At 41.5% G+C, this 12997-nt stretch overlaps 1 protein-coding gene across 1 annotated transcript; it reads right to left on the reverse strand.

The window, feature by feature from the left end:
• Positions 1 to 1636: 1636 nt before the first annotated feature.
• Positions 1637 to 11606, reverse strand: LOC129821996 (neuromodulin-like). The gene is made up of 3 exons (XM_055879810.1): positions 11358 to 11606; positions 5382 to 5997; positions 1637 to 2473 (listed from the first exon to the last, which is right to left on the reverse strand). The coding sequence occupies exons 1-3, from the start codon at positions 11385 to 11387 to the stop codon at positions 2391 to 2393; spliced, it is 729 nt and encodes a 242-aa protein (XP_055735785.1). The 5' UTR covers positions 11388 to 11606; the 3' UTR covers positions 1637 to 2390.
• Between the last annotated feature and the right edge of the window lie 1391 nt (positions 11607 to 12997).

Consider the following 12997-nt stretch of genomic DNA (forward strand, 5'->3'; position numbering starts at 1 on the left):
GATTTGTGTCCTATACTATATATTTCTGTTGTGCTTGACAAACTATAATCTGTTTTGGAAAAGGAGATGGGTTTCTATGACACTTTCTAGCCAGTTAACTCTGGACATTGGAAATTGACCCTGACAAATCTATCTGAACAGTGCGATCCCTGGAAGGTGAAGTCCTGCCAGTAGGTACAGTCATTTGCATTGTCTGACTGAAATGATAGGCTTTATAGAAGGAAAGGGCCATTGTTATGGACACAGATGAACTCCTGAAATGGTTCCAATTAATTTGCTATGAGCCTTGTAGCGTTTTTATCTAACCTTGAAACCAGTAGGCCCCATTGAGATAAAGACTCAAGGAAAAGACATGCTCTGGCATCAGATGACTCGGGAAGGGGTTGGGGTAATTACAGTAGCTTTTCAAATGTAATGCTAGGTTGGGGTCAATTCCAATTGAATTTGAAAATCCAATTCAATTCTTGAATTCACTCATGAAGTGGAGAATTTATGTTGAATTAAATTCTAATTTGAAAAATCTTCCAAGTTTTGGAATTGAATTAGAATTCCATTGTTTGTATATTTACCAGTTAATGGTATTTTTTTTTACATTGCACATAGTATATAAGAAATTAACTGTAAGATTTGTTTTTAATCATTTCAAACCTGTATTCCAGCATAGCTAGGCTGCCTGAACAGTGATATAATCAGCCTGAACGCTTACGGGATTTGAATTGGAATTGGAATTTGTGGAATTTACCTAACATTGGAATTCAGAGGAATTTAATTATCTCTGAATTCAAAGACTGACCTAGAATTTGAATGAAACTAAGTGGGAATTTACAGAGAGAGAGAATTTAATTAGAATTTAATTTGTGGAATTGACCCCAACCTTGGACAACACATGTAGGTTACTAGATAAATCTTTCTGGTGATTATGAAACACTTGCTGATCCTCCAACACAGAACTGACCAACTGGAAGTGTTTGTGCCAAATACTGGGAATATGGAAGAATGGGTGTATCTATAACCTATCTATGTTTGAACAAAAAAAAGTGACCTGTATGTTTTTACTGTCAGGTCAATTGGGCTCGATTCAATCCGTAGTGCTGATGATCTGCGTTGTAGTTCGATTGATATTTAAAGGCAATGTTCCTGCGTTAGCGGAGACTACACTCACTGTAAACACTCCATATGTCGGCTCTAATCAGAAATAACCTTTACATTTCAAGTGCGCTATAGCGCTGAACCTCAGATTGAATTGAGACCCAAATGTATAGCATTTGTTACTAATAAGCTAATAGCTGGGTATCATTTCATGGCAGGAATTCAATTCAATATGTAGTGCTGAAGAGCTGCCATACAGCACAACAGAAATGTAAAGCCATTGTTCCAGAGTTAGCGGACTGCATTCACAGTAATCGCTGCATTGGTCGACTCAATCAGAAATGACCTTTACATTTCAATCGCGCTATAGTGCTGAGCAATACGAATTTGAATCGAGCACCAAGCCCTAAGTGCAGGTGCCACTACGCTCCACTAGATGTCTCTAGATCTCATTAATAATAATACTATTTTACTCCAATTCAGTCTTTATGTGAAAGTGGCTTCATTAGCAAATATTTTGTTTGGCAGGTGAAATATATTCCACAACTTATGATGGTAATTGGCACATTGCTTTATTTTGAAAACAGACATTGAAACCATTGTTTTTTTTCTCACAATTGAACTCCTTAGATTCAAACTGGACATTGCACTCACTGGAACATAGGAAAAGTTTTTTAGTTTTGTTTGTTTGATTTTCTTTTTAACATCAGTGCAAGAGTAATTCCAATTCATATCAAACTGTCATAACAACACCAAGGACATCAAAAAGAAGCCACATTTTTTTTGTATTGTGACTGCGAAAAGTTCCTCTTAGTGGAAGAGTTCCCATGCAAGTTGTAAGATGGTTCATGCTAATCATGTAATTTGGAAGGGGGGTTTTAGTTGTGGGGCCAACAACATGTCATAGTACTCATTGTTCTCCGTAAAGTCGTGAAAATCATGTCAGACTTGTTAGTTTTATAAGTGCGGAAGGAGAAGGACCTGTTACTCAAAGAACGTAAACCAAGCTTGATCAACTCAAGCAGAATATGAAAATGTCCTGTCCTGCTTTGTAGGGTTTTGAAACTCAGTTCAAAATGTGGATACGTCCAACCATCGAATTAATAATGTAAGATACAGAACATACCCAAATCATACCACTTATAGCTTGAACCAAAAAACGCATGTTGGAAACTCTCAACATAAGAAAATCATTGCCACACAAAAAATGACAAACAAATAAAAATGGACTGTCTTCACAATCAGAAGGAGAAGAGTCACTCTTTAAATTCATTTGTAATCATAGTATTCTTTTCTCTATGTTAAACTTTCGCTTGGTCCTCCTTGGACTCCTCCTGGTCTGCCTCTGCTGGAGCCTCAGCTGGTTGGGATTCTTCGGCACCATCTGAAAGAAGAAATAAGGAAGGAAGGAAGGAAAGGAAGGAAGGAAAGGAAGGAAAGGAAGGAAAGGAAGGAAAGGAAGGAAAGGAAGGAAAGGAAGGAAAGGAAGGAAGGAAGGAAGGAAGGAAGGAAGGAAGGAAGGAAGGAAGGAAAGGAAGGAAGGAAGGAAAGGAAGGAAAGGGGGAGAGAAAGAGAGAGAGTAGCAACAGTTCATTCCTCTCAGAACCTGCTAGATGGGATTCTCAAGTCCAAGACTAAATCTAAAGAAATCTACTCTGTTTTTGGTACAGCTGGCCTACATTTACACCAATGTCTACGATTTTTTACAATTGTACTATTTAATTGCAATTGTACTATAAGTCAGATTTTTTTACCCTGTGAGACCTAAGCATAGATCCAAATCAGATTTTTAACCCTGTGAGACCTAACCATAGATCCAAATCAGATTTTTTTACCCTTCAGAAATACTTAAATACTTATGAAAATGAAAATAATCAGTTTTTGGAATGTCAAGTTTGTAGAAAGAAGTTCAGAAAATGTTGCAAAAATGTGTGGTAAGAAAACAGAAATGACATCAAAATCACATCAAAATGGATCAAAAACATTTACATGTGATGGAAATATTGTCTAATGGTACATACATTTGAAATTAAGTCCTATTTTGTCTGAAATAGGCAAATTGATCGACTTGACCAATTCAAATGTTTGTATTTGCTATCAAAAACAGAATAAACAATTTGTGTTGTTTTTTCTATGTATGGATAAGATATTTGGTTGTCCTTTTTGGGTTATTTTATATCTTACTTCTTTACCATAAAATGTCAGTATTATTTTAATGTATATTCATTTTTCTTCTTTTGATGTGTCGAAGGTACATCAAAGTTACTCTTGAAATATATTACTTGCAGAATTTGGAAGGGAAACAATGTCTCACTATGGCAACCCTTCAAGCCTAATGTTGCATTTTTGCAGCACTTACAAAACTACCTCTAGCTCAAAACTACCTCTAGCTCAAAACTACCTCTAGCTCAAAACTACCTCTAGCTCAAAACTACCTCTAGCTCAAAACTACCTCTAGCTCAAAACTACCTCTAGCTCAAAACTACCTCTAGCTCAAAACTACCTCTAGCTCAAAACTACCTCTAGCTCAAAACTACCTCTAGCTCAAAACTACCTCTAGCTCAAAACTACCTCTAGCTCAAAACTACCTCTAGCTCAAAACTACCTCTAGCTCAAAACTACCTCTAGCTCAAAACGTTTTTTTCTTGATATGTTTTGTACTACATCATCTCTACATCTTAGAGAAGACAGGAACAATACTTCAAGTCATGTACTTGCATGGATGGCCTACAGCATTTGCTTGTGTAGGGGACCAGTGTGGTCTCAGACGAGTGGACAGTTTTCTAATGTTTCAGAGGCTACTGATGCCACAATAATCATACCAACACACAACAATTACTTCTAAGAGATACAGTACATCTGGGTGTAAGGAGATGCACTTTGTAGTGTTTGGCATAATTGTTTTGTTTAGGACCTGTACAGGATGCAGTTTAGGAAATGTATTTTTACAATATTGGGTCTCACAAGGCTTATTTTCCCTACGAGTTGTTAATATGACATGTAGATGTTCTTTCCTATCAAAGCTATGTCCCTCATTTCCTTGAGGTAATGATGTCATCATGACTGCATTGACTTTAATCATCAGCATGACATCATCTTCGCTAGTCATCCAGTGGGAATCAGAGATGGCGCTAGACGTGCGTGAATGTGACTCATGATAGATGACTCACACAGCACTTGGTATTCTACGGGCAATCAATGGGCAGGTTCCAGGTAGGGGGTGGTAACCATGCAATCACTGTGGAAAATTTTGACATTTCAACCCATCCTAGAAGATGAGCTAATTTATTATTTATCCCGATTTCTCTCTCTGGGGATCAATAAAGTTGATTTCAGTCATTCATTAACTCATAAAAGTCTCCATCAATAATATTTCTGTGAAAGGTCTTCCAACAACACTGTCTTGTGTTTCATTGTGTATAGACCCTGAATATACCGGACAAATAATATAAACACCTCCACTGCGACATATTGAATATTAAAATATGTCGTTTTTGTCATTATTGTTGAGCACCCCTCCTTTTCTTTGTTTGCTGAAGCTCGAAGGACCACCTGAACTCCACTAAAATACTCAATTCCATTTGTACTATATCCTTTACATTGGACTTTATGACCTAAATATATGACCTAGACTAGTGCTTCATATGATGGTTAGCCATTCCAGGTCATGCATGTCTTCACGGTCTGCTGGTTTCCGTCTTAATTGACCACTTTGAGTAATTTATCATTCGGTAAGTCTGAAAACCATGGCCAGGTATCCCGGGTCTACACCAGTAGCCAAGTATGTGTAACTATGACAACCTGCAGACAGTGCAGCCCCTATGACCTAGTTTATCCCAGTCCTGTCTAAGCCTCTGTCCCAAATGGCACCTTGTACCCTGTAAAATGCACTACTTTCAACCAGGGCCCATAGGGTAGTGCACTATGTAGGGAATAGGGTGCCACTTAGGACAAAGACACTGATCCTCCTGTAGAGGATTCTGCACATATTCCATTAGGTAGGATACATCATACAGTCTGGGAGTTCGAGGACTGGAACAAGATAACCTACTGAGCCCTTGCCCTGTTCTCTCATACTTAGAACCAATCAAAGATCCTGTAAAGAGATTATGAGTAACAGCTTGACATGATGTCATTTTGTAAATTTGGCTCACAGATCATTTTATTCTTAATATTAAATGTATTATACGAGCTATTGTGAAGCCTATTTGGTTTGTGTTGTGTTTGTAGCCTATTTCTAAGCTCATCTACATGGATGGGCATCTCAGAGGCTGGGTTACAATAAGGCCTACCTTTTTTGTCTTGTGTTTGGTGAGGCTCCTCCTGATCAGCCGTCTCACTGACAGTAGCAGCAGGCACGTCGGCTTGTTTGGACTCCTCCTGGGCAGCACCACCCTCCACACTCTTTTCAGCACAATCAGTGGAGGGGTTTTGGGCAGAAACCGGAACCTCATTGCTGTCCACCTCTTTGGGCTTCTCCTTGGTGTCGCCGGGCTCCGCCTTGGCGTCCTCTTTGGAAGGCTCTGAAGGCGCCGCGGTGGGAGAAGCTGCTGCTGCTGCTACGGGAGAGGTGGCGACCGGGGCAGGAGAGTTTGCTGGCTTTTCTGAGATGGGGCTTTTGGCTTGGCTCGTCTCCTCTTTAATCCCAGGGGTCGCTTTTTCCTCGGCAGCCTGCTCAGCCGCAGTGGGGACGTCCTTCTTCTCCTCTTCTCCGTCTGCCGCCTCCTTCGCCTCCTCCTCTGGGACAGCTGGACTGGCCTCCTCATCCTCCTCTCCATCTTTCATTTTTTTCCGGAGTATGTGTCCACGGAAGCTGGCCTGGATTTTGGTGGCCGCCTTGTGGGCTTTGTCCTCTGGTTTCTTCTCATCCTGCTTGATTTCCTGATCAGCCTCTTCATTCTTCTCAACCTTGGGAAAGAGACAGGATGTCAAGAAGTCATGAGCATATTAGAGGACAACAAAACACCAAGGGCTTACTATTGACATTTTGTGTCTGCCCTAAAATGAAGCAATATTATTGTTATGTAACCAACAAGAATTTCAATTGCCGCTTCAAAGAAACAAACACCCTTCTGGTGACCTACTAAGCTCTTAGAAAGCTGTTCCAGCTAAATGGCTAAATGTGAAAGGTCTCCAATGAAGTGGTATCAGAGGCCCATACTCAACGGGCCTGCCAAATAGTGAGTGACAGTAACTATTATATGAAGCCCTTTTGGATCAACATCCAACCAATAGCGTCTCTTATTGTGGCAGATGAACAGATAGCATTCCACCTTGGTGAACGCCATTGGATGTCATTCACATACAATCCCAATGGTTCTGAATAAGAACACTTCCAAAAGACATCTCCGACAACACATCCCACCAACATACCCACCACCCACAATAGATACTAGATTATAAGCGGAATCAAGGGAAATTCCTAAAAGGTGGATTGTTCAAGGCAGAAGAAGGTACAGTCTGAGCAGGCGGTGAGAGTGGGATGTGGATCTGAGCACGGTGGTTCAGGTTTGGGTTGTTAGAAGTCGGTGGCCGTGGTTGGAGCAGAGTTGAGGAACAGATGAGGAATAGGAGTGGGATAGGTGTTGAAGCCTGTACAGAGCGCCAAGATGTTACCTTTGATATCTGGATCCATAGTTGGAGTGGTCCACCAAATAGAGGGCTGTGTTATGATTCTTATAAATCTAATGAAAAAGAAATGAAGTGAAAATAAGGAAAAATAAACAAGGATGTTGAAATTGACAAAGCAAAAAATTATCAGTGCATTAAAAATGAATAAATAAAGTAACAGATTGGACTGATTTGAATTATGCATGTATCTCACACAGACAAACTATGTTAATCTGAAAATAATAGAGTGAACCAATGTAAAGGAAACGTAACAGGCAGTGTGGACTAAACCAAATCAAAGAGACTGTGATTCTAAATCTATGATGTTGCTAAGAGTGTAACATGCTTTGTCTTTCACGAGGGATTCTTGCTTCTTGTTACAAATACACTACATTTTTGGTCTCATTGCATAATAAGCCAAAGAGTGATGCATGTGGAGCAGTTACGTCTTGATGATTAATCTCATTTCCAATTAGTATTTGTTTTCCTTTGTTTTTAGATACTGTAATCGGTTACTATCATTACTATCATCAATAACATAGCCATAATAACATCAGAAATGGTGTACAGCATTGTTTAATTACTAGATCCCTGAAAGCTGCTTTGTGGGTCCATCTTTGGTTGCTACCTCGTCAAGATGCACAGCCATCCTCCCCCCGAACGATCAAGCGTTACCTTGACAACCAGAGTGCTACATGTAACTCATCACCCAGTGCCCTGTCTGCTGTTTTTGACCAGTGGTTCCCAAGTAGGAACCGTGGTCGTACTTGGCCTTTCCACGGAGGGTACTTGAGAAGACTCATCAGACAATAGGCCTACTGTTAAAATGCACATGAGTGGGTACTTCAGGTGTACTCTGGGCAAAGCAAAATTCAGTTGGTGGTATGGTAACCAAAAAAGGGTGAAAACTACTGGTTTAGGCTATGATTGACATTACACCTGACCCCTTGGGGAAGCAGCCAATAGGAAACCATAAATCAGGGTAGCAAGAAGGAGCTGGCTGTTCCAACGGTCAGGGCGTTTGTTCAGGGTCAGTGTGTGTGTGTGTGTGTGTGTGTGTGTGTGTGTGTGTGTGTGTGTGTGTGTGTGTGTGTGTGTGCGTGCATGCGTGCGTGCGTGTGTGTGCGCGCAGGTGCGTGCGGCACCTTTCGGAGGAGAAAGATGTCTTAATCACCTGCTGCCAATAAATATATAATGTTTTTAAAGCCATGACTATGTATTAGTTTGGAATAATTTAGTGATGTGCTAATGGAACAGTGAGATTTGATAGACTGTTAGAGTAGGAGGTGAATATAGCGTGTCTGGCACACCCTCACAGCCGTAATGGTATCTTTAATATGCATGATCTCATAGGTGCTCACAATTGCCAAATTTTGGTCTAAGCACTTGCTCAAATAGAATGACTTATGGCGATTGAGAAGGGCGGTTTACAATCTGTCGATGTGCCCTTGAACAAGCCACTTGACCCTAGTTGCTCTAGATAAGAGCATCTCCTAAAAATGGCGAACATGTTGAATTCGCAGGACAATCTAAGATGCCCCCCAAAAATGTGGGTCCCATGTGGCTCATTTGGTAGAGCATGGTGCTTGCAACACCAGGGTTGTGGGTTAAATTCCCACAGAGGACCAGTATGGAAAGTGTATGCACTCACTAATGTATGTCGCTCTGGATAAGAGCATCTGCTAAACTTCAATTGTAAACTGTTTTGGGAATATGAGAAATTACGTCATTTTTTGCATTAAGGGAAAATATTTCATTATCCATTTGGGGATTACAGGTGGGTTTTTTGTTTGTTCGTTCAGATAAATGTATTGAGACCAGCTATAATTTTTCAAATAGGAGAATAGAACTCATTACACTGATTTTACAACCATTTTACCACAATCAACCTATTTATATTGTCTGTTCAACCCACCAAACAATGAATTTGTATAGTCTACTAGCCATGTTATAAGGTGGCTTCCCAGACATATGAATGGTAGAATGTCCAAAGCAATATATTTGCATGTTAATGTCTGACGTTAACCAATGTACCTAAAGCAATATAGAACATCATTTTGAGAGCCATATCAAACTGATTTAATCTGGCATTAGGAAATGTCTTCCAATCAGATGTCTGGGGAGAGTTCTATATCGACAGTTCCAATGGTATTTTGCTACAAAACTACAGTATATCCCTTTTAAACCTCAATCATTGAAGATTTAAAAATAATTGAATAATCAATCGATGTTAAAAAGCATCGGCACGTCAATTGACACGTAGACTCCTGAGACCGCTTCAGACAACTGTATTCAAACAACAATCTGATTCCTTAATGTCACTCAGTGCAGGATCTTTCCACTCATCAAATGAGCATATCTCAAAACGGTCTCTCAGGAACACTAGTTGCATTTGCCCTTTTAGATAGCTGATTGCCTGTAGGTGATACACCACCAGTAAAAGCCAGGCTACAGTATCTGAAAGACAACTGTACATCTTGGGACCCAGCCACTGTCCTTGGGTGGGCAACCCTGTGTGAACCACACCCCACAGAGTGGTTTTATGGATGGATCTTTCAACGGCAGCCAGCCACCATCCCCCACGTCAGACCGCTGTCTCAGTTTGGAAACCATTAGGGACTTTGTCACAGGAGGGAAATGAGACTGCTGCTTGCACAAACGCACACAGCCGGTATTTGTATCCTCTTTTAATTCTTACTCGCTCAAACAGACGCTCCCTAGCTCCTCTACATAGGGGAATGCAGCGTGCTGACGCAAACGCAGCCCTTATCTCAGTAAGCCAAACACTAATGATCTGTATGTGTGTTTGAATTGAATCGGTGTGTGTAATAAAACGATAGCTTGGCTCTCACAGTGTAACTTACACACGACCACTGAAACCAGACAGGGAGAGGGTAAAAAAAGAAGTCTGCCAAGAAATATATGGTGTCTGTCGCAATATGTCTAGTAAATGTATACCCTTGAATAAATCTCATCTTGATAGAAATATGTCTGGTTTTCTAGTGGATGGGAATGCAACTGAATCTCCCCCATTCTCCCTGAGCTGCTACTACCCACTCACACAGCACCACACCCTTTCATCCAGCTGTCTCCTCTCCTCTCCCTCCTCTTGCAGGAGAGGGGGGGGATTCAGGTGGAGGAGAATACATTCACCTACCCGCACAGCCCCATGCCTCTCCGACACACGCCTTATTCCCAGGACGGTGAATTAATGAGCGGTGTTGTACATGTTTCGATGGCCCCAAGAATGACGTTCGCTACCAGATAATATTCAGCCATAATAGCCACCCTAATTTAATTAAATAGGCTGCTCTCTCTGGTTTGAACAAAGGCTCCACAATCACGACTGGTCTGACAGTGGCTCTGTTGAAAAACCTGGTTGCTGCTACTGCTGTATGGGTGTGTAGCTCTCTGTGCTTTTAACAGCAAGCTGAGAGCAATCTCTCTTGTTGCACCATTTATATGCTGTCTAAATCCAGAGACTTCATTCATTCATTAGCCAGTCCTCAAAAGCAGAAAGCAGTCTAAGGGCTGGATGCTGCATGGGAGGCGGTTTTCCCTGTGGTGAGAGTAGGTTAGGATTCAGATAACAGCATTGTGTGGAGATAGGGTTTAATGCAGTATTAAAGCTGCGTGAGAGAGAGAGGGATGCCTCACCCACTTCAGTGCAATGTGCAGCCTGGCTGAGCTAAAATGACTCATACATGCTGACATTTAAGCAGGAATCAGGTGTTGATGGAATCCAGTGCTTTATGAAGCCAATACAATTCTGATCACTCTAGGTAGCTTCTGCAGATAGATAGCTCTGTGCTAACAAAAAATACCTTCTGCTAGCTACTTACATCAAGGTACTATCTCATATTGTACAACTCCAAGACCCACCCGTAGATTCACAACACCTTCCTTTTCTGAGAAAGTATTCTCTGCTATGTATTCATCTGTTTTCTCACAACTATGCACCCATAAACATGTGTAGACCTAATTGACAATATACACTTTTAACCCCCGAACCGTGCTAATCCCTTTAAAGTCCTAATTTCCTATTGAAATCCCTGGAGACACCGTGGCCAGAGGAGTTGAGTCTTAGTCAGTGGAGCCTTACCCCACCCTTTTTCCTCTACAAACATGCCTCTCTATCCTCTTGTTTCTTAGAGATAACACCCAAATAGGATTTTTTAGTAGTGCATCAATTAAGAGCAGCCTTAAGGTAATTAAGACAGTATTGTGCTCATTGGAGGAAGTATCCCCAGTCTTCATGTATCCCCTGAATACAGTACAAAGAAGTCAAGGCAATCACAGAAGGCAGCAAACAGGTGCATCAAGTGTCTATCAATACATCTTCCAGTGTTTAAAGTAGTGGATCGATAATAGTATAAAAGTCCTCAGCATCATGTTACAGGCTTATCTTACTGCTATTACAGTATGAGGTCTGGAAGCATTGTGGCTACTACACTCATTCAGACATAATTACATTAACAAGGCGTGTCCGTTTTTCATCTGAGACATCACTGAAGTCCCAGCGAGCCAAGAAGACAAGACAATGAGATAAGCGTATCCTCAATTCAGTTACTGAAGTAGTTAGTCCAAACGTTGAACAATTTAGACACATTTTGAAACTGCCAGATATGAATGAGAGAATGTGTAAGGAAAGCCGTTACCGGTTTTGTTCTTCTTATGCAGCACAGCATACTTGTAATATCCTTTCTCTCTTTTCCCTTCTTTCCTTTTTGCCTTACACTTCTCTCTCACTCCTCTCGCTCTCGCGCTCTTGCACACGCTCACTGGCTGTATCAACAGCTGAGTCGCCTAATGCTTTTACTCATCACAATTTGCACACACACTCACTGTCTGCCTGCTCGCGCCTCTCTCTGACTTGCTGGCTAACAATGACTACAAGCCCACCCTTTAAAAACCCTCCTTCCCCTCCCTCTCTTCATGCTGACACCCCCTCCTTCTCGCTCTGTGATGAACCTATCCCCCTTTTCTCCCTCCCCCTCTCTCCTCCACAGGCGACCGGCATGCAGCCTTGCACTAGCGAGAGCTACAACCCCACCCTATACACGGCTCCTAGTATGAATGATTGAATACATCCAATCTGTCAACAGACAATTACCGTTCTTTTGCTTTTTCTCCCTTTTTTGAGTCCCTCCTTACACTGGGACGGTGGTCCTGTTGAATAGCTTTTATAGTAAAGAGGAGATTTTCCTGCTTAAATCCCACTCAGTCAGTGCTGTTAGTAAAGATCAATAAATAAACCAAGCTCCAGTCTAAATGACCTATGCCAATTCCCTGTTCTGGCAGAGACACCTGCATGTTGCTGCCAATGAGGATGTGTGAAACAGAGTGCTAATGCTTACACACGTCAATGTCTCTTCAGTGCTCTGTTCACATGGAAACAGTACTAGCTCTCACAGTGCTGTGGCCATGGAGGAGAGGAGGAAGGCCGGGTGTGGCAGGAGCCAGGCTCCATTCCCTCCTCTCTGCCCAAATTTGCGCAGAATCTGTTGTGATGACCAGGCACAATGCACGCTGTGGTGAGAGCCCCCACACCCTCTTTGACCAGAGAGGGGGGAGCAGATTCCAGACACACGAAGACAGGATCCAGGGGGCTCTGCTCTGTCCTCACATGTGCTTCAGGATTATGCCACATCCCCTCCTCACAGGGAAATCATTACAATATTCTACTGAATGTCCATCCACCACTTTGGCCTGCATGCCAGCCAGCCAGCCACTCCAATCTATTATTAGTATTTGGACTGAATCAATCAATCAATCAAATGTATTTATAAGGCCCTTTTTACATCAGCAGATATCACAAAGTGGAGTACAGAAACCCAGACTAAAACCCCAAACAGCAAGCAATGCAGATGTAGAAGCATGTTGGCTTGGAAAAACTCCATAGAAAGTCAGGAACATAGGAAGAAACCTAGAGAGGAACCAGGCTCTGAGGGGTGGCCAGTCCTCTTCTGGCTGTGCCGGGTGGAGATTATAAGAGTACATGGCCATCAAGGCCAGATTGTTCATCAAGATGTTCAAACTGTAATATTACAGTTAAACTCAATATCATAAACCCAGTGGTCCTTCTAGATGTATATGAAATCACTGAATCCAACACAAATGTGTTGCCACGGTAGTTCAAACGAGGTAGAAATAACAATTATTTCACCTTCTTGTATAATTTAGGAGGAAACGACAAAATCAATTGGACTGAGAAAATTTATCTGACAAGCTATTTATTGAAATGCTATTGGTTATTATACTGAAAAATATAAACACAACGTGAAACAATTTCAAAGAT

This window comes from Salvelinus fontinalis, chromosome 24, assembly GCF_029448725.1.
Source record: "Salvelinus fontinalis isolate EN_2023a chromosome 24, ASM2944872v1, whole genome shotgun sequence".
Taxonomy (NCBI): Eukaryota; Metazoa; Chordata; class Actinopteri; order Salmoniformes; family Salmonidae; genus Salvelinus; species Salvelinus fontinalis.